We start from the raw sequence: 23,746 nt of genomic DNA on the forward strand, positions 1-23,746 counted from the left end.
CAGACACACACACACGTACGGAGCCCGTCTCATAGTCCCCTGCTCAAACTCGTTCGGCGGGGACGAAAAAAAATTGAAATACTGTAAAGAGAGAGGAAATGACAATCATTTAAAGACCTGTACGTGAATCACTGTATACTGTATACATTTCCCTGTTCCATTTGTGCCAAGTTCTGGCATGCAATCTACATAAAAATTCTCAGGCTACACCACTGCATGCTTCCATGCTTTTCTGCATGTCCAGTACGACAAGAAAGATGCATTTTTGTTTGTTGGTCTGCTTTATATATATATATTTTTTTTCAAAGTCATTTTAGTAGCCTGTGCCAGCTAGACTTCACTGCATGCATCAAAGAATGCGACTACGAAAAGAGAATGAAAAAGACATGCTCCAGCCAGCTCATGCAATGTCATGCACGATGTTGACCCATGCGGTGCATGAAAGGTACAATTGTAGCCTCGTACAGACAATTGATGGCCTGGGTACAATATGCATGGAAAATTTTGGGTGCCTTGTCCTCACTTGGGGTACCTACTGCATCTAGAGAATTCTGGTATTTCCCTCCCATATCATGCAAAGAAATTTGCTTATCTGCCCAGACTTGCAAACAGACAAATGTCCCACAAAACAAACAAACAAACAAACAAACAAACAAACAGACAAACATGCCACAGTGCCCTTCTATCATGAGGCATTCCATACAGGGGTGTATCCAGGATCTTTTCTGGGGGGGTCGTAACCCAAATTTTTGGACCTTTACCTTTGCGAGGGAGCGGAGTGACCGAGCGGGGGGAGGGTGTGGGAGGGGGGTGTCCCCCCTTCCACGGTAGGGAGTTTTTGAATTCTATATCTTAAAATGGGGCAATTTGGTGCATACAAAAGTGACTTTTTCGGCATGGCAGTGCAGCTTAGAAATAAGGTAAATTATGGCATACTAAAACTAAGTTACGAAATTTACGAGGTTTTTGACAATTTGCTGGAACACCACCTGGTCACTTTTTTTTTCCTGTTGTAGGCCTATATAGAGTAAAAAGCCCTATAATGTCTTTTACAAAAAGTGGACCTCTTGAAAATTTGGGGGGGTCGTACGACCCTCCCGACCCCCCCTTGCATACACCCATGCCATATGATTCACAGACAAATTTTAGTTGGTTGTCCATGTTCATGCATTTTGTGATCTACAAGAATGACTGGACTTGCGGTACTAGTGAATCTGTGCATTACTTCCCCCCACCCTTCTTCACTACCAGGTTGCCAGGAGACACACCAGCTAGTGTGCACTGTTCTTCTCTCCCTCCATCTTTCTCCCCATGTACCTCTCTTTCTCTCTCTGCCTTTCTCTCTATCTCTCTATCTCTTCCTCTCTCATTTATTCTTCCTTTCTTTCTTTCTCATTTCCTTCTCCTCCTTCGATAACTCTCTTTTTGCTTTCTTCCCTTTTCTTCTTGCAGTTACCATAAACCTCGGTTTCACTTTTAATTGTCTTGTAAAAAATGGATCAGTACTAAATTCAATTCAACTATTAAAAACAAACTTGCATTTCTCGTTGCTGTATTGTTGCAGCTTTACTGACAAATTTACTGAAAAGAAATGTTTTTATTTTCTTTTCTTTTTTTCCAGGTGCAATCATCTAGCCTGTCTCACACTTACAAACTGTATACAGGAAAGATACATTAAATTTGTTTTTTCTTTCTTTTTTTTTTTCTCCCAATTATAGCAATGCATGTATACTATGCATTTAAAAAACAAACAAAACAAGAAAGAAAGAAAATGGAAGAGCCTCACTGTGTAAATTTGGTTTCTGTTTATTCCAGAATGCATAAACGTGGTGAAAGTATTCACAGTTTATACCAAGGGAAAATATCATTCCCGCGAATGTTTTCCCTCCATGTTTGCCGTCCCTTTAATACTGCATAAAATTATACAGTTTGGTATATTTACAGAAGGCAAGCTCTAGAAATGTCATGAATGCATGTATCAAATTTTCACGGCATACTACAAACTAGCTCTGTGGTGTGGCTTCTCTCAACACAACTCTTTTTTAAAGCAACACTCCGTTCAGAAATTTCAGTCTCTGAGAATGGGCATCTAAAAGATGATAATTGCACATAAAGAGAGAGTGTATTTCTATCCAGTTCTCTACCTAACTATGCCTGTAAGTCTGTACACTAAAATCTGTGGAGTGTTTTTACAAGATCAAGCTACACACAGATCACACTATCTATAGAATGAGCTTTGGAATACATTGGATGGAAATGGAAAGAGAGAATTATTGCGCTTATGGAAGAATTCTGCACCAAATGGAAATACTTTAATTCTACCAGTGTCTGTGAATGGGAGCGACAGTCATGAAGCACAATGGTCATGAAAGGGCGATTGATAGCTATGGCATACAACAGGATAACATTAATCCGTTGAGGACAGACTAGGACCCCGTTTACAGTGCAGGGCCGGGCTGAGCCCGGGCCGAGCCTGTCCCTCAATTGCGGTACTTGGCCTCACAATTTTGTCCGTTTACAGTGCCGGGATCGATCGGCCCGGGCTTTTCATTCAAACCTTTCAATATTTTGTCATACACTTTTGTAGTCTGCTTGTAAACAAACGACTACTGTAAAACACGATATATTGTGGCATGAATTTTTTGCGAATTGGAGCAGACAGCCTTTTTTGCGGCATGAAATTTTCGCAACCTGCCACTGGCATTCAATGCATATAGTGTAGACAAGAACTTTCGCGTGCATTTTGATTTCGCGAATCTTGGCGCTTGCGAAATTCGCAAAATTAAAATACATGCGACCATTCCTGGTTTTACAGTATTATTGGGAGTGCACTGGTCGCAGTTTGGTACATCATCTGGTCCACTTTGCGTTTACAGTGAGAAAAGGCCGGACTCGGCCGCAGCGGAGCCCGGCCTTTTTTCACTGTAAACGGGGTCTGATTTTACTACAACATGCATTTCCCATAGCCAGCTGCCCTAGTATACTTGGGACTCATCCTCAATGGGTTAAACATGGCCACTCATCATGCTGAAGTGGTCAGGCCCATATTAAAATCCCCTTTATTCATATTATTTTCTCCTTAGAATATGTTTGTTGTAGAGTGACATATTTTGATATTATGAATATTGATGCCGGAATCAACATATGTGACCCGCCACAACAAAAGGATCCTAAAGTCGCTGACGGGTGAGCCGAGAAAATCGAGTTTGAAGTCAGATCACCAAAATCTGTCAAAATGTTCGGGTTCTGTTTTTACATAATTTTGTAGTCTAATTTATCTTCTATCATCTGCCGAAATTTCGAAGCTAAATGATCAAAGGAAAGGCCTGAAAATAGCATTTTTCTGGGCCATGCTTGGCTCGCCCGTCAGCAACTGTAGGATCCTTTTGTTGTATGGACTTAATGGACTTAATTTCCCTTTGAAATTTCTAACAGATGGTCTGTCGGCATCAGCTGCAAAACACTACGGTGTTGTATCAATATCGAAAGTAGACAATGAAAGTCACATACATTGTCATGATATCATGGGGGGGGGGGGGGGGGGAGAGGAGGAGGAGTTCTAGAGACTGACATTTCTTGTTAATGAGGAAATCAGTCCCAAAAGACGCTGTAAAGGATTACTTTAAGGAGTAGTAGGGATTACGTAATCTTTGCCATCTTCCCAAACACAAGGTAAATGTGGTCTCCTTGTGGTACTGTATTTTATACTCAAGTTTATAAAGAAGGTAAGTTTATAGGAGGTTGATACAAGTTTACAAAAGGTTAATCTACAATATCTATGAGAAGCTATTGCCATGTTACAATCGAGAGAAACCACTTGTACTGTTTGCCTCTAAAAGTAATGACTGAAAGCATATTCAAAGTATATCATGTTCATTTTTTTTTTTTTTTTTTTTTTTTGGGGGGGGGGGCTATGGGGTGTAAGTTGAGATATGAGGGGAAGGGGCAAAGAGAAGGATTTTTTTCACATTTTTTAGCTATCCATGTCTACTTTAGTCAGTGAATGATGAAAGGATGTCCAGAAAAATGAGATAAGCCTGAAGATGATGAAATGAGACAGGAACGCGGCTTGACACACAGTTGGTAATGTTGACAGATAGGCCTACATACACTATAGAGCCCAACAGAGCGAATACCGTGCAACCAGAAATACTTGCTTGCTTGAATTGAAACTTTTAAAAATTTCACGAGGAGCCATGGTGAACAAAATAACAATGCACCCAAAAATTTTTGTTCGTTGTTTGCTTGTTTGTTTTTCTTTTCTTTTTCTGCACTAGATGTCGGGGAGGGGCAACTCATTAAAGTTTCACGCCACAAAAAAGGCTGTTGTTTGAGATTTGGGAAAGTTTCAAGCTGCGAATGTTTCTGGTTTTACAGTATGCAATACGATATCCCTTGCTACCAAATGAAGTACGGCTCAAGATAGCACGGAAGCACCGTGTGCAATTGAGGGGGTCGGTGCAATATAGTGCTAACCCACACAATAGTCATTTTGAGATAATGGCTGTTGAATGTTTGCAAAGTCCATACATTGTACATCAACAAAACATGAAATCATGCATTTATTACCACCTTATTGGTTGAATTCAAATATGATATTTTCACGGAGGTTAGAGTGAAGGATAAGGATTATGAAAATGCATGTAACTCAATTTTGACAAAAGTGTGGGTTAGCACTATATTGCACCGACCCCCTCAATTATTAGACTAGAATTACTAGTCAATTGTTGAAGCATAAACTTTGCTTAACAGTGTGGACGATACACATACATGTAGCGTCATGAAGAGGCATAAATAAGGGTATCTTTTGAGCAGGAGAAAGGATTTGCTGAAAATCAAAGATGCAAAGTAAGAGGTTAAAAGATCACGATGCAGTGGTGCTGTCTTACTTATTGCTCTGCGGGTCGTCGGAAATCTGGCGCGAATATCTGTCACAGAAAGCAGGTGCAATACAGCTGCTAAGCACTCGTGTTTCACATTTAGGGCAAACATGAATCCAAAGCCATCCTCAAACCAAATTAAACACACTACAGATACACACGTACAAACGTAGATAAAGTTACACCGGTGTACAATAGCTCATTATCTATCATATCATTAGAGCCGATGTACTGAACTCCACATGCAAAAGATCACTTTCTTTCTTATTTCTTTCTTTTTTTTTTCTTTCCGCAAACATGCCTTCTACCAAATAAAAACACAAAATAGAAGCAACAAATAGAAGTATTATTATCAAATCAATCTTATGCTTTGACACTTCAGATTCAGATAAGATTATCTCTTCAGAAATACCAAAACAATGGAAACCAGCACGGTGGAAAAAACAAACAAACAAACAAAAACAAGACAAAACAAAACAGAACGCACATTGTTATGCCTACTGGAGATTTACATGACTGTACTGGCTGTATTGTACCTCTATAACTAAGACAGTCTACAACTGTAGTTGTGTGAATTCATCAATATGCAAACTTGTTTATCAATATTGCAATGAAAAGTAGGCATTTTTTACATGATTCACGGTATGCCAAATGTTCATTGCAACTCTCAAGATAAGTGGATTTCCCTCAAATTATGATGTGCCAGTATACAGAATATTCTATCATGACTTATCATGTACACACTACTTGAATGTACATTTGTACATTTTAGGGATTTATGACAGACAGTCTTGCAAAAATTGTCAAGCTGGGCCTGCAGAAGATCACCTTATGACGAAATATATCATTAAATTAGAAAAGTATGCCATATGTTATAAAAGTAACATACAAAAGAATAGGTTTTCTTACCTTAAAAGAAACACAATGAGACAAGACAAGACAACAGAATGGACACACATAGAAAAAAATAAATAAATCGAGAAGAAATGTCTCTGGTGCATATATAAGCAGACATATGAAGGATGACACAACATTTGCTCCTGAAACATGAAGAGTTTGTTTGCAAAAACGGATAAGTCCATATTTGCCAAATGGAGATATTTGCGATTAAAGGTCAAGAAAAATAAAGAGAATAATAAGAATTTTATTGCTTCTTTTGACCATAACTTCAAAAATGTACCTTCACATGTAGTGACCAATATAATTATTTTAAAGGTATTATTTTGTACCTTATGATAGAGACCCTACTTCAAAATCTTCAAAAATGGACTTATCGGTTTTTGCGAACACACTCTTCAATTACTCTGCTCTTATTATCTGCAAGGACTTGGGTATGGGTTAGGGTTGTGGTAGGGTTTTAGGTTTAGTTTGATGTGAGGATAAGGATTAGGATTAGGGTTATGCTTTAAGGTAGAATTCATGCTTAGCTCCTTGAAAATTACACATTCCATCAATTTGATATTTCATGGGAGTAATTGCCACAGGAGCAAATGTCATGGAACCTACCCAGAGACTACTGCTGTGTACAATAAAAAATGTACATTTAAATGAGTGGTTAGGCACTTATTTTGTGGTTGAGAGCAGATATTATAGTGTGTCTGCATCCTTCCTCCATACTGCTGCACCAAGCATTAACAATGGGTTAATTTGACCAATGGGGGAGGGGAGGGGAGGAGGGGGCGTTGCCAAGAAGCTGGTGATAATCAATTGCTGCTGGATTGTCAACCACTCTCAGAGTTCGCGGGGAAAATTGGCAAGTTGTTAGCTTACACCCATTAAATGCAAACACACCCACGTACACAATGACCCAGCTGAGCAAACCCCATTAAAGAAATTCAAAAAAAGAAATGCAAACACAAATATGAAGAGTTTGGCTGCAAAACGAGTTAACTCCATTTTTGTCAATTTGAGATATTTGCAAAGAATAGACTCATTAATCAGGGGATGGAGCTGCTGATGCATTTCTTGATTTTTTTCAGGTATTTTCTGTGAATGGTTGGAAATTGTTTCCAGCTCTGAGAGCACAGTAATAATGGTTTACTGCTTTGCTTTTGCGAAGCTGTCTGCTCTTTAATAGCATTACATTTGAATATGCAATTGATTTGTTTTGCTTTTGACTGACCCTTACTTCAAAATATGAAAATATGCTTTATTATACCGATACATTTTTAAAAATGATTTCATGGGGTGGAAAATCACGGCAATATTTTTGGTGTGGTGGATTCAAACTATACACAGCCATTGAGAATCCCTCCCTCATACAGTGTATCATGGTTAGAAAGAAAGAAAGAAAGAAAGAAAAAACGTTCTCACAACTGACAGATGAAAAACTGAGAAGGAAAACAACCTACTGGTAAGAGACCAGGCGGGTGTTTTATAAAGCTGTTCTTTATACTTACGAACAACTTATGAGCCACTGGTGATCAGTTCTTGTGCTGAATTATCAAAATTCTGGTAAGTATAGCACATCACAACTGATCACCAGTCGCGCATAAGTTGTTCGTAACATTAACAACAGCTTTATGAAACATCTCCCCCCCCCCCCCACCCCACCACCATATCCAGTTGATTTCATTCATCCCTTGCAAAGTTTCTGCACCAGGGGGGCGTTTCATCAACGAGTTCGTCGGAGGTTTTCACCGACAAATTTGCAATCAGCCAATCAGACGCAAGGATTTCAGTAGCTTTTAACAGTTGTCAGTGTAAACCACTGACAAAAAGTTTCATGAAACGGTCCCCTGCTCTACTGTAGAGTCCAACACAGCCTGCCCAACACTTTATGAACCATGATCTTGAATCTACATCAGTTTGAAAATGCATGAACATGACTAGCACACCACACAAAAATAATTAGACTCTCATTCTTTATAGTCTTCGTCAAGTTGGACAAAATCTTATCAACTTGCATCCCATTAGAAGAAGAAAAATAAAGAAAAAGATGATGAGAGAAGTAAGATTTAGCAGAGCAAGACCAAGGCAATAATGATGAAGAAGAAAATACGAGAGAAAGAACGCTATGGCCTAGTAAGAAGATTTAAAGTGAAAACATAGTTCTCAGAAGAGCTGAAAATCCATCTTCCACGATTTGGAATTTGCTTGGGATACATCGAAACGGTCTACCAAGAATCTTTGATCTGGCTGATGCGATTTGCTAGGATGATGGGCTGTTGTCAAGTACTATTACACGGTTTCGTATTCTGAGATCAAAAGTATAGAATAATTTCAATCGTAGCACATGACTTTTATTCCAGAAGGGCCCTCTCCCCATTCAGTATTGTGGGTATAATGTTTCCTGATGATCAACCTTGGCCTAGCTATAGTATTTTCCAAATAGATCAATTGAATGCGATTCACTCGAGCGGGTAGACCAGTGAGTGCAGCTGTTGCCAAATTTATTGATAATCGATAATCGACTCTAAAAAAATTACGCAGCGACCCTGATCAGGTATTCTCTCAGATTGTCGTATTTCTAGTGAATCTATTTTTTTTTTTTTGGGGGGGGGGGGATATTTTGCATATTTATCATTACCCTACTGACATCATGGTAAAAAGCTATTTCACTCATTTCTTAATATGCATATTTGTGTAAATTTTTGAGTAAACAGAACTATGTTTTCACTTTGAATCATTCACGCCCCACGACCAGCAGTATGCTCACCTGGGGATGGCCGGGATGGGTGTGCCATCAGCATCCACGAAGTCTCCGCCCGCGTTGAGGACCCACCGGTGGTGGAGGGACAGCAGGGCGTGTCTGGCGGTGGTGGGGTTATCCTTCTCGGACTTTGTGCTGTTCTTGAGGGGCGAGAACTCGTCCTCGCGGAGCACCTCAAAGACGGCAAAATTACTACACATAAAAAACAAACAATTACTAGCTAGATCGATATCATGCATCAAATATTTCTGCGGACCACAGGGAATAATTTTCCTAGTATTACATTGCAATGTACCATGCATATTTCATACTACTGCTACCCAAACTACACATATTTTGTATAGCAGGTGAATTCCATTGAAGCGTACAGAATACCATTTGAAATATCATTCATTAGCTGTAATTGCTAATCAAATTTGAGTTGAGAAATTATTCCCAGAACAAGAAACATTTCCATGATGATAGAGTCAAAGATAGCCAACCTTGCCTTATCTAATACTGTACTCACCTCCTATCCACCACTGCCTGTCCATAATGATTACGTTCAAGCATCCACCATAAATCAGATAGAAAAGAAATGGTGTTTTGCCACCACTGCTGCCTACCAAAAGTGACAGAAATTCTAACCCTAAGTGTCTCTTATATAAATGGAAGATTTTCCTGCCTGTACCCACTAGCAAAACTGGAGATTCTTGATCCCTGACAAAGAGAGGGTTAAACAGTTATAGAGACCTACGCTATCGACTCCTCTTTAGCGCTTACGCTTTGGCCCACTTTCCCGAGTCCGATCCACTGTAGTCAGTGGTCCGATCACAGTTCGGCTCATGATTCGGCTGCGGGGGATGACAGCTTTAGCAACCTTCTTTTGTGATGTCATAATAACAAGCACAAATGCCCGCAACCTGGCATTACTACAGACTGCGCGATGCGCAGAGAGGACAACGAAGGCAACGTTACTTAGCAACAGCTACGCACTTTACTCTTGATGACAGCTCAACTTCGGTAATCTTCGTATCAATGCTTACGGTGATCGGCAGTATCATCAACAGCGCCCTCTACACTACCGGGACTATGCCCCTTTAAACAGAGTGACTTGGAAGAACTCACTTTGAGAACTTGAAGACATCAAAGACAAACTTCTCCATCTTTATGCCGTTGGGTTTCTCTGGCACCACGCGCTTGCCCTCCCCGTTGATGAATGGAATCTTCTTCTTGGCCACGTGGTGCTGCAATCTTGACTCGTTTTCACTGGACAAAGGGATGAAAGAGGAAAGACTGTCACCAGAATCAAAGATTTTGTTCAACCGAATATGGCGAGACAAATTTGCTGGAAGCTCTCTTTTACTATCAGGTCTTCTGTCTAGCTTTCTAGTTATCTGTCTATCTCTATGTTTATCTATCAATCTAATTATCTATCCCCGTCTGCATATTGGTCTATCGATCTGATTTATCCATCTTCCTGCATATCTATCTATCTGTGAACATAAATATCTATCATTTGATCGACCCATTAAGCCATCTATACATTTGATATCTTTTGCCTGTGCAGCATGTGCACATAAATGTGTATTACCTAGTATATATCTTTCTGTTTTTTATCTATATCTCCGTACCTACACAGTATTAGCAAACACAACTGTACACTGCAAACTCATGTCATCAAACAAGACAACTTATAAAATTGAAAAAGATACCCAAAACGACTATGTTTCAGGATGGTCAGAACATGACACTTTTTCAAGACACTGCAAAAGCCTTGAAAGATATCATCAAACTATTATACCTCAACAAGCGATTTTTATGACAGTTTCTGATCACCAAACAAACCAAGACAGCTAAAAAGTAAAAAATGACAAGTCTGTCCGCTTAAAAGCAAAAAACTAATGTGTCAGAAAGCATGAGATACAATTTTAGTAGGGAAAGTTGTGCTCTTACTTGACGACGCTGCGCAGGAAATCTGTCGTGAAGAAATGATTGCAGATGTTTCCGGCACTGAACATCAGTCGGCCATCCTCGTTCCTCTTTTCAGCCGTGGACAGCGTGATCTCGCTGTACTCCACCACCTCGTACTGACCGTCCAGCCGGCAGACCACTCCGACCGGCTCCGTTGGGTAGGCCTTCTCCACCACCTGTATGAATGGATCAAGTTTGGGGGAGTGGTGGAAGGGGGGAGGGGGAGTGAGTCGTAAAATGTTAACACCATATTCAATACTTGAAATGACTGTACATAAATCAAGCACATTTTGATGTCTGCTCACCTACGATATGTATGTTTGTGTGTGTGTGTGTATTTTGGGTAGGCAAAGATGACAGCACCACTGCAACATTTAATCATCTGAGCTTTGTCTCCAACAAGGACAACAATGTAATTTGCATTGACATACCTCGGGAATTCAAATGCAACATATTACAACCGGAAAAAGGTTGTAACCAACATCATTACTACCGTTCTATCATTATCGCCTAGAGCAGAATGTAGTTTCCACAGCCATACAATACAGGGCCAAATTGCATCTCACATGTCAGTGTATGATATAAAACCAAACAGTTGTGTATAGTTTTTGTCTACACAGGGGCTGGCACATGGAATCCACCAAAAAGTTTATCTAATTCTAATGAGTCATATTTTATCTTAACCCTAAAAAGGCCGGGGGGGGGGGGGGGGGGGGGGTTGAATCAACCCCCCCCCCTCGACATTTTTCGCGCCTATTCCGCTGCGCGAATTTTTTTGACCGCGCCGTTCGCTGACTTTTTACTTTCAAGTCTCGCGCATCTTTTAACACCATTTTCGCGAAAATCGCGCATACCTTTACGACGCTGCATAACATTTTATACATGCCTGTCAGACCGAAAATGGCTCAAAAACGTGATTTTGTGTATAAAGTCTATGCAAATGGAGTTTTCTCTTCTTATTCTGAAGATATGATTATTTTCACTTTCACAGGCTGAAATTAATTAACTTTAGCATAATTATGCTTGAAATAGGTTCTGTCATAAATTTTGTGGAAAAAAAATGATAAAACAAAAGGTCGAAAAAACAAAGAAATACATAAGAAATTCATAAAACAATAAAATACATAAGAAATTGATTTTGATACCAAATTTTTTTTCCAGTTACATTGTTAGGAATGCTACAAAGAATGTTTTCACCAAAAATTACGATTGTAGGAGCTTTACTTTCTGATTTAGAGCAAAATGTATGATTTTATGCATATATTAGCATAATTAATCATTATGACGAAAATTTCCATTTCTTTTTGTATAGCTTGGTAGATTACGCCACAGGTAATGCACGTGCCAAATTTCATGGCAATTGCGCGATCGACGGCCGAGATCTCAGGGGGGGGGGTTGAATCAACCCCTCCCCGGCCACAGAACACCCAAAAAAGCCCGGCCTTAATAGGGTTAAGGTAGGCAATCTCCTCTTATCAGAATCTGACCCAGACTAGATTAATCTCCAGCACGCAGGGGTGTCAGAGTACATTGTACGTGCAAAAAAAAAAAAAAATGAAACTTTAAAATATGAAAAAACGTAGTCTGAAGTGCATTCACACTGTGAACATTTCAATCCACTTGAATTGACATTGGTCCAAAGGGTTTGGGCAGAGTAAAAAAATCTGAAATCACATTAAACATTTTAACTCTTAATGTGCCAGGCCCAAAACCCCTAACGTGCCAGAGATTTTTAGCCAGTGCTCGGAAGCTCCGAATCTGGATAGACAGGGTAATTTCAAACTGTCATATCTCTGTAATTACTGCTTGTTTTGAAATGTTGTCTGCACAAAAAATGTGGAGAAATGGTAATTCTTTCGTGCCATGTCGTCAGTTTGCAGTAATATTTATCCTAATTTGAAATATTGCTGAAAGAAATCATATCATAAAAAAATTATTAAGAAATTTTGGGTAGCATGAAAAGGAAGAATTAATTGTGAATTTTCTTCAATAGAACGTGTGTTTGACTCTGTGACAAAGTTTTAGATATACATTTTTTCTTTCGAATGATACCACATTTGTCAACTAGAGTCGTATACTTTCAAAGATATTCGCAGTTTGTTTTGCCCATGCAATTTACTTTTTTGACCGAGTAGTTCATTCCCAAACTTTGGTTATTTAGTCCCGGTTCCTCTTTGAGAGTAAAGGTAATTGTCCCGGGTCTTGGAGGAGAGTCTTTCCACTCTTTTATCCATTTGAGCAGGAAGTGCCAACAGTAATCCCTCTTTTGTTAGTGTGAGGGGCGAGCGTGCCCCTATTGAAATCGGCAGTCCTTTGTCGGTGAGGGGCTCGTTGGCGTGCGAGCCCATGGTCACAGGCGGAGATAATCCGAGGATGCCTTGAACAATGTGCTACACTGTCGGACCAAAAAATATCTTATTGACAATGCGGCGCATGCCTTCCTTATTATTTCATCAAAAGTCTACGAGTAATCGATCAATGGTCAGTTCCTTGTTTTGCGTAGCTACCCACCACCAAAGCGATCGCGGCATGACTAAAGTGTAACCTTAGTAACTTCATAACAACGACGCGTGTTTGGCTCACAACAAGCGATTTACTCACAGCACCACGAGGACAGCCGCTGAAACCTGCAGTTGAAGCCACGTGCTTGTTGCGCCTAGCGCTGGCTGAAACCAGATACGTGGAACAAAGTGGAATTTGAAAATATAGCACTACACATATCTACATAATCCTCATTCTGAAACGTTCACCAGATTTTGAAGAGCAATCAGACCCTCATCTAGGTCTAATATTCCCGCGAACTGTATGCGAACATCGTTTTGTAGGAATATGAAATTCTCAAACTAATTAGTCTATTTCAAAATGAAGGACATAATGGCACACAGACCAAGAACTACACATCCATATGAAATAAACAAAGGTTACTGATAGTTCATTTGCGTGCACTGCAGTGCGGTGATTCGGGGGGGGGGGGGGGGGGAGGCGTAAAGAAATGGAGAGAGTGATTTTTGGTTTGCGTATTTCTGAATATTTCAAAAGATTTTGATCGGTAACAATATCATTGTTTACTGAAATTATTTTGGAGCTTAGTGAGTTTCATTTTCGTATCGCACCAATATTATGACCATGTGAAAAAATCTATTACTTTGCTTTTTGACGTGATCGGTACATTGGGTGTTGGGTAACACTTACAAACAGAATATCAGCGATATTAGAGGTATCCCAGAAATTGTACTTCACTTCGGAAAAGTGTTTTGATGCTGGACCTTCGCATGACGGCAGATTCATTTCCCGACATTTTAACCGCTAACGTCTCACAACCTTAGTAATATCGGAGAAAACTGCAAAATCAGAATGTAAAGTCTAGCACTCATCCGTCGCGAAAGTCATGCATCCACACATCAAAGAATATGATCAAGTCAAGCACGCATCCTTATGTTTTGAAAAAAAAAAGAAAATATATATAAAATTGTTAAACATTATATGATTAGTATGATCACGTTATTTGAGGTAAAAAAAAAAAAACATAAGGGAAAACATTTGAGGTGCAGTAAAAACTAAAATCTTTCCAACAAAATTACCATGATGCAAAATGATAGAAAGAGAGAATCAAAGGACTTCAAAAATCATCGTACCCGTGTAGCAGCTATAAAGAAGAAGGCAATGCTGGTAAGTGGGATTGAGCCGCCGGGGCAACAAAATATCAAGCAAAGAAACAAGATGTCAATCAATCAAACAAACAAACAACGAAAAGAAACTACAAACATAAAGACAACCTTTAGAAACTCTGCTAATGTGGGCTTTTTTGATGTCATTATCTCTCTTTTGAAATTACGTCTCCTTACTCGCTAATCGCTCCTGATTAGTTTACGTTATTCAGCAGTATAGTCAATACAGCTATCTTCTGTCGGAAGATCTGAGGCGCTTTTCTTATTGCTGCTAATTCTGTTCACTACACGTCTTGTAACTCAGAGTGTCATCTTTTTCTCTAGCAGAAACAGTATTTACACTCTATACTGTCGAAGTTCAGTCGTCCCGGTGTAGCGTAGAATGCTAGCTTCATTATTCATACTTTTCTTTATCAATTTTTATGATTTCGATCACTGATCGTGCCTTTGCATAAATCAAAGTATGTGCTCTGTCTCACCCTCTCTTTCTCTCTCCCTCACTCTCTCTTTATATCTTGCCCCTCAACTTCTTCATTTCTGATCGTTGACTTGTTATTCACATTAGGCATAATTGACTGTGAAGTTACGATAATCTCAATGTCAATAGTAATCACTATCGCTGCAAAGGAAGGGGGAAGTTTTCGCCGTCTGGTTCATGAGTTCAATTAGATACGCTCAATGATGATAATAATTATACATAATAAATGAATGCATGTACACGCCAAATACAGAATGAGCTGTTTTTCACGTTTGTAGTTTCGTATACATCCATGCAATCACTCGTATGCTGTAGGATGCATATAGGATGATGCTTCATTTCGCTACAAACTGAAGGGTTTCAAGGAATGAATGCAGAACACAGGTGGTACTGAAACTCATATTTTGTTGTGCACAGAAATGAAGCAAAATATGCTATAGGCAAAGGGAGTCGAAGTAATTCCTGTCAAAGATTAATTTGGAAACGTGTTTTACTGACCTAAAAACTCAAACCATGTTCAATAAAGCGTAGGTGTCACGCTAGTATATAAGTTTCATTCACAGGCTTCGACTATAACTATCATAGGGCTCTTCTAGTCTTCATAAAACATGTATCGTTTTCTTGCAGCTCCGCGATGCTCACTGCATTTGAAAGTCGACCGAAAAGAACTCTCACAAAAGGCGAAGTTTGTATATGCTTATACTGCGTTTATTCTGAACTAAAGCTTTCTTTGAACATGCAAAATCTTCACAACTTATGCTACCATCAGGGAGGTCTCTTGAATTCTTGGTTTCTGTTCTGTACGTTGCTCTGATTGACTCTTCTTTCTTGGTAAAGACCCTATCTGCGCTAATGATAATCATTTCCTATTTTTCTCACAGTCCGTCGAAATCAGAGGCCTTCCTTCAACACCCTGTCATTACCACATTCTTCATACAAGGTACCCCACGTATTTCAAGTACCTGTATACAGCTGTTGATTTTCTTTTTTTGATAACAATTAGATGCATTACTGACATAATCACTTCTTGAAAAATGTACACGAAAATCGTTGGCACAATGCATACAGTCAATCCACGTTGCTATAGACATGATGGAGGATGGTTATGGGCATCACAACAGCCACGTCCCACCGGTATCGAGACAGGAGTAATGCAACTGGAATGGACAGAATTTGAATCTGTTTGAAATTGAATAATACAGAGCTAAAAAATGATAGTTTGATTTTTTTTAAGAACATGTGAATACCTCTAGTATCCAAAATTCACGGAAATGGGTATTGTACTGCCCGCGATCTTCAATTCTGATCTGTGGTAACAGCGAGTTCTTCAGATCGGCGACGCTAACATCAAGACGGCGCAGATTCCCGTGTTGGACAATGATCATGGCTGTTGGCTGTGTCGCGCATGTTCAGAACATAATGATCTGCCTGATTAGCGTCCTCTTAGCGTTTGCGAGGCAAATCTTAGTTCGTGTTTATACCACTGGTGGTCAAGATGAGAGAGATGAATGGCAAGTTTATGATTGAAACTTGTCTGTGTTCTTTCTTTCCTTTTTCTCGCAAAAGCTGATTGCTTTTCTATAGGCTACAACACGGTATTATGTATCCTGAAGAAGCTTTGCAAAGCGGAATAAACAAAAAAATCTGACTGCAGCATGAAGAGAAGCATTTTATGTTCTGCTTTACATGGTACATATTTTGTCCTATACTATTATGACAGAGAAGAAGCGCCGTCTTAGGTTATCAAGCGCAGTCGTTATAACATTACTGTCAATATATATATATATATACTTCTATATACATGTCGGTAGAAAAGATGAAGAAGTAGAATGGTAATGAATTTTGAAAGTCCGAATGTGCTAATAAATAGCACTGTTGGACTGTCAAAATGCATTACCACTTGTTTATCTTTCTTTACTGGTACCAACACGCGGACTATGAGTTTCATAATACATAATCAAATCTATATATATATATAGCATACAAGGTGAAGCGGCTGGCCTCCTACGTTGTGGGTGCTGCATTATATTCATGTGTAGGTGTGACGGGAAAGACTGCTCGCAGATGTTGCAGTAATGTTCACTAATAGCTTTTACTCTCCCAAGCTTTCGACCGAGTTACCAGTCTTTTTCAGGGCTTGGAACGTAAACACAAAAGCAGAAAAGCAACCAATTTGCATACATTTGAACAGAATAAGGCAAAATCGTATATAAAGGTATATATATATATATATATATATATATATATATATATATACATATATATATATATATATATATATATATATATATATATATTCACAACAGTAGGTCAATATAAACTCCGTTGGAGACATAAATTTGACGCATTTTCGCCCATAGGGCTTTGTCAAGTCAATACATTTGACACTTTACGTCTCCAACGGAGTTTATATTGACCTACTGTAGTGAATCTATACTTTCTTAGGACTCCGAGAAGAAACTATTTGTTGCTGTATATATATATACATATATATTATATATATATATATATTATACATATAAGAGAGAGAGAGAGACGAGGAAGAGAAGGCGCCTTGTACAGAACAAGTGTACATGTAGCTACTTCATTATTCATCCAGGGTGAGAAGATAAGGCATTCACGAACGTAGTTCAACGAATGTGTGTATACGTGGAACATGTACGTTGAATTATCTATACGTCCATGAATGCCTTTATCTATTCCACTCTGCATATATGTATGTATGTATATCTTTTAAATCGACATGACAATGCTTTATTGAAATGAATAATTAATTTCTTTTCAATATTTAGTTCGTTGACATACTTGATGAAACCTAGATTTACAGCCCACAATCAATTGCGCGATAATATAGTCTGTCACAATCATCACGTGTTTGATTCTGCTGGCAGAAAAGGTACAATATGACAGGGAAAAGGTAAGGTTGACAGTCGCAATTGAGGGTGTTGCCAGTTCAAAACACTCATTCCCCATTATTTTACGAGTGTTTACAGACCGATATTCTTGTTTCGACGGGATAAGTTCATATATTTCCATAGTTTGACCAACAAAATACTGACACATGTTTTTCGAATGTAAACAAACCATGACCAAGGTTGGATATCATGGCCTTCTTTTGTCTGAGGCGGTCTTTCGGGTAGGCGCTTTCATCTATGCAAATAAGGCACTCTTATATTGTATTCGCGGTGAGGGTGGCGTGGCCATGAAACATCTATTCACGCGTGCCCGAACTGCTTTATTATGGGCTAGGTTTTGGAAATAGGCGGTACTCTTTCTTTTCAGTCTTTCAAACGAAAGTTTTATTCTAGAGCTATAATAACCTTTGCTTATACGTGATTGGCGAAGGTATCGAACGTTGATAGTTTTAATCCTGCTATTCTATCACCCGAACTGATCACATTGACTTACATAAGAAGGGGGGAAATTGCCAGTGATCATCATTTATCTCGATCGATAGTGTGATTTTTTTTATGCACATGTGAATACCTCTAGTATCCAAAATTCATGGAAATGGGTATTCTACTACCCGAGATCTTCAATTCTGATCTGTGGTAGACAGCGAGTTCTTCAGATCGGCGACGCTAACATCAAGACGGCGCAGCCTCCCGTGGTTGGACAATGATCATGGCTGTTGGCTGTGTCGCGCATAGTTCAGAACATAATGATCCTGCCTGATTAGCCGTGCCTCTTAGCGTTTGCGTGGCAAATCTTTAGTTCGTGTTTATACCAACTGTGTGGTCAAGATGAGAGAGAGATGAAATGGCAAGTTTTACGTTTGAAACTTGTCTGTGTTCTTTCTTTCCTTTTTCTCACAAAAGCTGATTGCTTTTCTTATAGGCTACAACAACACGGTATTATGTATGCTGAAGAAGCTTTGCAAAACGGGATAAAAAATCTGACTGAAGCATGAAGGAGAAGCATTTTTATGTTCTGCTTTACAATGGTACATATTTTGTCCTATACTATTATGACAGAGAAGAAGCGCCGTCCTAGGTTATCAAGTGCAGTTGTTATAACATTGCTGAATTTATAATTGTATGTAAGATACATATATTTTGGTATAGTATATATATATATATATATATACGTATATATATATTTCTATATACATGTAGACAGAAAAAATGATGATGAAGATGAAGACTGTCAAAAATGCATTACCACTCTACTTTTTCACATCTTTTCTATACCTACTGGTACCAACACGCGGACTAAAACTTGTTTCATTATATATAATCATATATATACAACATATAAGGTGAAGCGGGCTTGGCTCCCTACGTTGTGGGTGCTGAATTATATTTATGTGTAGGTGTGACGGGAAAGACTGCTCGCAGACGTTGCAGTAATGTTCACTAATAGCCTTTTACTCTCCCAAGCTTTCGACGGAGTTACCAGTCTTTTCAAGGGCTTGGGACGTAAACACAAAGAAGCGCGCAAAAAAGCAACCAATTTGCATACATTTGAACAGAATAAGGCAAAATTATTAATATTATAAAGATACACATATGTGTATTAAAAATATGAATATATATATATATATAATATATATATATATATATATATATATGTTGATAAGGTAGCCCACGTGTTGGCAAGATAAAAAGATAAGTAACAAAGCTGTAACAAAGTTCATGCTGTATTCACCAACGGTTTATTTCTTCACACAAATTTTCGAGCGTCTCGCCGCCCTTTCTCAAGTGTTGATACTGAGAGAACAATAACAAAATTCATTTTACATTATTGTATTATTCATTGTATTTTTGTTACTTATCTTTTGTTACTTATATATATATATGAAATGAGAGAGACAGAGCGAGAAAGAGAAGGCGCCTCGACCTTGTACAGAACAAGTGTACATGTAGCTACTTCATTATTCATCCAGGGTGAGAAGATAAGGGCATTCACGAACGTAGTTCAACGAATGTGTGTATACTGTATATACGTGAAACATGTACGTTATCTATACGTCCATGAATGCCTTTATCTTTTCCCACTCTGTATATATGAGTGTATATATATATATATATATATATATATAATGTACATGTGTCTTTTAAATCGACATGGTAATGGTTTATTGAAATGAATGTACTTCATTTTATTACAATGTTTAGTTCGCTGACATATTTGATGAAACTTAGATTTACTGACTAAAATCAACTGCATGATAATTATAGTTTGTCACAATTATTAACGCGTTTGAATCTGCTGGGAGAAAAGGTACAATATAACAGGGAAAAGGTAAGGTTGACATTCGCAATTGAATTACTGCCAGTTCAAAACATTCATTCCCAATTATTTTACGAGTGTTTACAGACCGATATTCTTGTTTCGACAGGATATTTTCATGTATTTCCATAGTTTGACCAACAAAATACTGACACATGTTTTTCGAAATGTAATAGACCATGACCAAGGTTGGGTGTCAAGGCCTTCTTTTGTTTGTGGCGGTCTTTCGGTAGGCGCTTTCATCTATGCAAATAAGGCACTCTTATTGTATCCGCGGTGAGGTGGCGGTGGCCATGAAACATCTATTCACGCGTGCCGCGTCTTTATTATGGGTTAGGTTTTGGAAATAGGCGGTACTCTTTCTTTTCAGGTCTTTCAAACGAAAGTTTTATTCTAGAGCTATAATAACCTTTGCTTATACGTGATTGGCGAAGGTATCGAACGTTGATAGTTTTAATCCTGCTATTCTATCACCCGAACTGATCACATTGACTTACATAAGAAGGGGGAAATTGCCAGTGATCATCATTTATCTCGATCTCTCCTGCGATTCAACAACGTTACTGCTTCATAATCTCTAAATACTCTATCAGTCTCTCCTGAATGAGCTAAAGTGTGCTCGCTTCTATGGCTCCACCGAGAAAACGGCGAAGGCGTGAGTTCACTGCCGAAGAGGTCCGTGATTTCATGTTGGACTCTGACTTCGAAATCGAGGATATTGTAGATAACAACTGGGAAGAAGACACGCAATCATCTCGTAGCAGTGAAAGCACAGAAGAACGTGATTCCTCACGTCTTCTCCCGGAGTTTGAAGAGCACGGTGAATCACTGTTTGAAGACTCGTCAGGCGACGAAGCTGATGGAGGTGACGATGACCACCTCAATGATCTACCTCCGCCTCATCCAACAACTCATGCTGAACCACTCTCCGATCACGATTGGCGGAGACTTGAGCCTGACGAGCGATTCAAGTCAAGTCGACGAGTGTATGACGACCAACCCAGACTACTTTTCGACGCTGAAGGATTGGAGCCAGTGGACTTTTTTACGAAGTTCTATCCGACTCCCATCTTTGCCCACATAGCAGATGAAACGAACAAGTATGCGCAACAATTCTTCGATTGCCCAGCGCCCCTCCCAGAGGCTTCTCGATTCGGCGTATGGCTGGACACCGATGAGGAGGAGATACGCGCTTTCACCGCACTTCAAATAGCGATGGGACTGGTGTCAAAGCCATCTGTGCCTCAGTACTGGGAAACGAACTCCGACATCTTAGTGACTCCTGGGTTTGCCGACGTCATTTCCAGGAATCGATTTCAGCTATTGAACACCTTCCTTCATTTCAATGACAACGAGAAGCTCGTGCCCCGTGGACAGCCCGGTTTCGACCCCCTTCACAAGACGCGCCCCCTCATCGATATGTCCCAGCCGACGTACCTTGAGCATTTCCTTCCCGGGGGATACCTGTCAATCGACGAGAGCTTGGCGCCGTTCAAAGGAAGAATCTCCTACAGACAGTACATCCCAAACAAACCACGGAAATGGGGGATAAAATTCTGGATGCTCTGTGACGCCCAAACGGGATTTTGTCTGCGGTGGCGGCAGTATGTCGGAGCCGAGGGACAAGACAATGGGGACAGCGCCACTGAAGCCCTGGTGAAACAGCTGACGGAGCCATTCTACAACACGGATCGCGTGATCGTGATGGACAACTATTATAGTTCCGTAAAGCTCTACGAGGATCTGTCACGGAACGGACTTGGAGCCTGTGGAACGGTGAGGAGCAACCGACGAGGACTTCCAGAAGAGATCCGACGTGGTGGTCTGCACCTTGCGAAAGGTGACGATCCCGTGTTTTTCGCCAAAGGGAGGGAGATGTCAGCAGTGACTTGGCATGACGTGAAACTCGTGAACGTGCTGTCGACCGTCAGCAGCAACGATCTCAAACAGAAGCAGATACGGAGTAAGAACGCCGAAGGAGGTCGCCGTACGATTCAGAAGCCAGCAACTGTTGACGTGTACAACAGGTTCATGAACGGCGTGGACAAAATGGATCAACGCATGTCCTACTACCGCTACCCTCATAAGAAAATCAAGGGATACCGCGTAACCTACCACTTCACCATGGAAGTAGCTCTCGTGAACGCTTACATCGCATTTCGCATGGCTGGCCACAAGATGTCCACGCGCGACTTCAGATGTCGGGTGATTGAGGGTCTGCTGAACGGCTACAGAGCATCTCGCTATCGTCGGACACCGTCACCTCCCATCGCCGACAACGAGGCAAGACTGACTGAGCGCCACTTCCCAGCAGAGTTCGAAGATCGACAACATCGTCCTGACTGCTACGTGTGTTCGGACCGCAGGAGGGGAAGGCGAAGACAGACGAGGACATACTGCCGACAATGTGGACTTGCTATGTGTTGCATCCCGTGTTTCGAGATCTACCACACCAGAAAAGATTTCCGATCATAGGTCACAAACACTGAGTCTTCTGATGACATGAACTCTAAACAATGTCATGAACTTGTCGTGTATAGGCCTGTCTACCGTTGCTTATAGAATATGCATGTTCAAATTACAGCTCACAGATGGCAAGCATTTCCAGGTGCATGATTCATTGTAATTACATGGACATTATTGGTTTTACGATCCAAGACTGAGATGTATTGAAGTATAATCGCGATATCTGTCTGAACTTCACCCCAAAAGAAACGTTCCGTGTACTCTCACTTGTACTCATTTGCATGTACACAAAACCAGGTGGTTATTGTCTGTCAAATCGATCCCAGTTACCAATGATTATGTCATTAGCCAGGGTAACGTGAAATCTTTAGACATGAATTTCTCTGCCAAGTTATCTCTCATATTACATTGCCTATTTACAGTGTACACACAATGTATGTACATTTCAATAATGGTGATATTCCCGTAATTGTAAGGATTGGTTATTTATTATCCGTAAGTCTTCGAAATAGTAATTAATAGCATTAAAAAAATCAAATACTGTACAAAGAGATAAACGTTCATATTGATGATATGGTTATACACAAAATATCAATGACAATGTGATAATTTATTGAGATGTAGCTCACAAGTTCTTGTATTATCAGAAAAGGTTGATATTATGGGTCAAATCGATCCCCATGAGTAACCAGTGATATGCCAGTGATTGTGCCACTAGCACTAGTTTATTATCAACTTGTACTAGTAATTTATTTTGTATACATACATATGTCCGACAAATTATGGAATTATGGATTTGTGTAGTGCTCATTACACTTTACAATGTATACTTGTCAGTGGCAATTCTGAATCTCGATGGTATATTGTGTTTATGAATTCAATGGTGTATCTTATCAAACTTTAGATTATGTGGGGTTATTTATGTCATTGTGTAATTATTCCTTGGCTCTTCAACAATAAGTAGCCGCTGTCATGATTTTACAGCGAGTTCCACGATCGCATTTGAATAAGTAATTGTCATATCACCACATATTACATGCATGTAAGTTGTCAATGTAAGAGCAGTGAATTCTTTTCCGGATATCACTAGTCATCGTGTGAATGAGGAATTGAAAATAAAGCATTATTCACAGTGACGAGTGAAAGAGATAAACTATACTCATCTGTTTCTTATTTGTAATTTAATCAGCGTTGCTGAGTGTGTAATGTCAGATCAAAGCTGATCAATTATAGTGAGATTGCAAAACTGAAGTGTATGTAACTACTGAAGGATACTAGTAGTATCTAGAGATATTGACGAGAGAAGGTGCAATGTATATTCAGTAACAGGTTGTATATGTGGAGTGAGATCAGTTTGAAGAGAGAATACTATTGCCAGAAAGACAGAGAGAGAGAGAGAGAGAGAGAGAGAGAGAAA

The 23,746-nt window shown here is 39.6% G+C and overlaps 1 protein-coding gene across 2 annotated transcripts in view; it reads right to left on the bottom strand.

Annotated features, from left to right (window-relative positions):
• Positions 1-23,746, bottom strand: part of LOC139723603 (UDP-N-acetylhexosamine pyrophosphorylase-like) — a 55,362-nt gene that overhangs the window by 7,628 nt on the left and 23,988 nt on the right. Inside the window, exons 6-9 of one of the 2 annotated variants that reach the window (XM_071634834.1) lie at positions 10,468-10,661; positions 9,640-9,780; positions 8,539-8,724; positions 4,890-4,928 (exon numbers count right to left, since the gene is read on the bottom strand). In XM_071634834.1, the coding sequence (XP_071490935.1) occupies positions 4,890-4,928; positions 8,539-8,724; positions 9,640-9,780; positions 10,468-10,661 (560 nt within the window). The remainder of the gene's footprint in view (positions 1-4,889; positions 4,929-8,538; positions 8,725-9,639; positions 9,781-10,467; positions 10,662-23,746) is intronic. The other variant, XM_071634835.1, reaches the window with a different exon arrangement.

Source organism: Diadema antillarum, unplaced genomic scaffold (genome assembly GCF_040938485.1).
Source record: "Diadema antillarum isolate AM-2024a unplaced genomic scaffold, OU_Dant_1.0 scf00000196, whole genome shotgun sequence".
Classification (NCBI taxonomy): Eukaryota; Metazoa; Echinodermata; class Echinoidea; order Diadematoida; family Diadematidae; genus Diadema; species Diadema antillarum.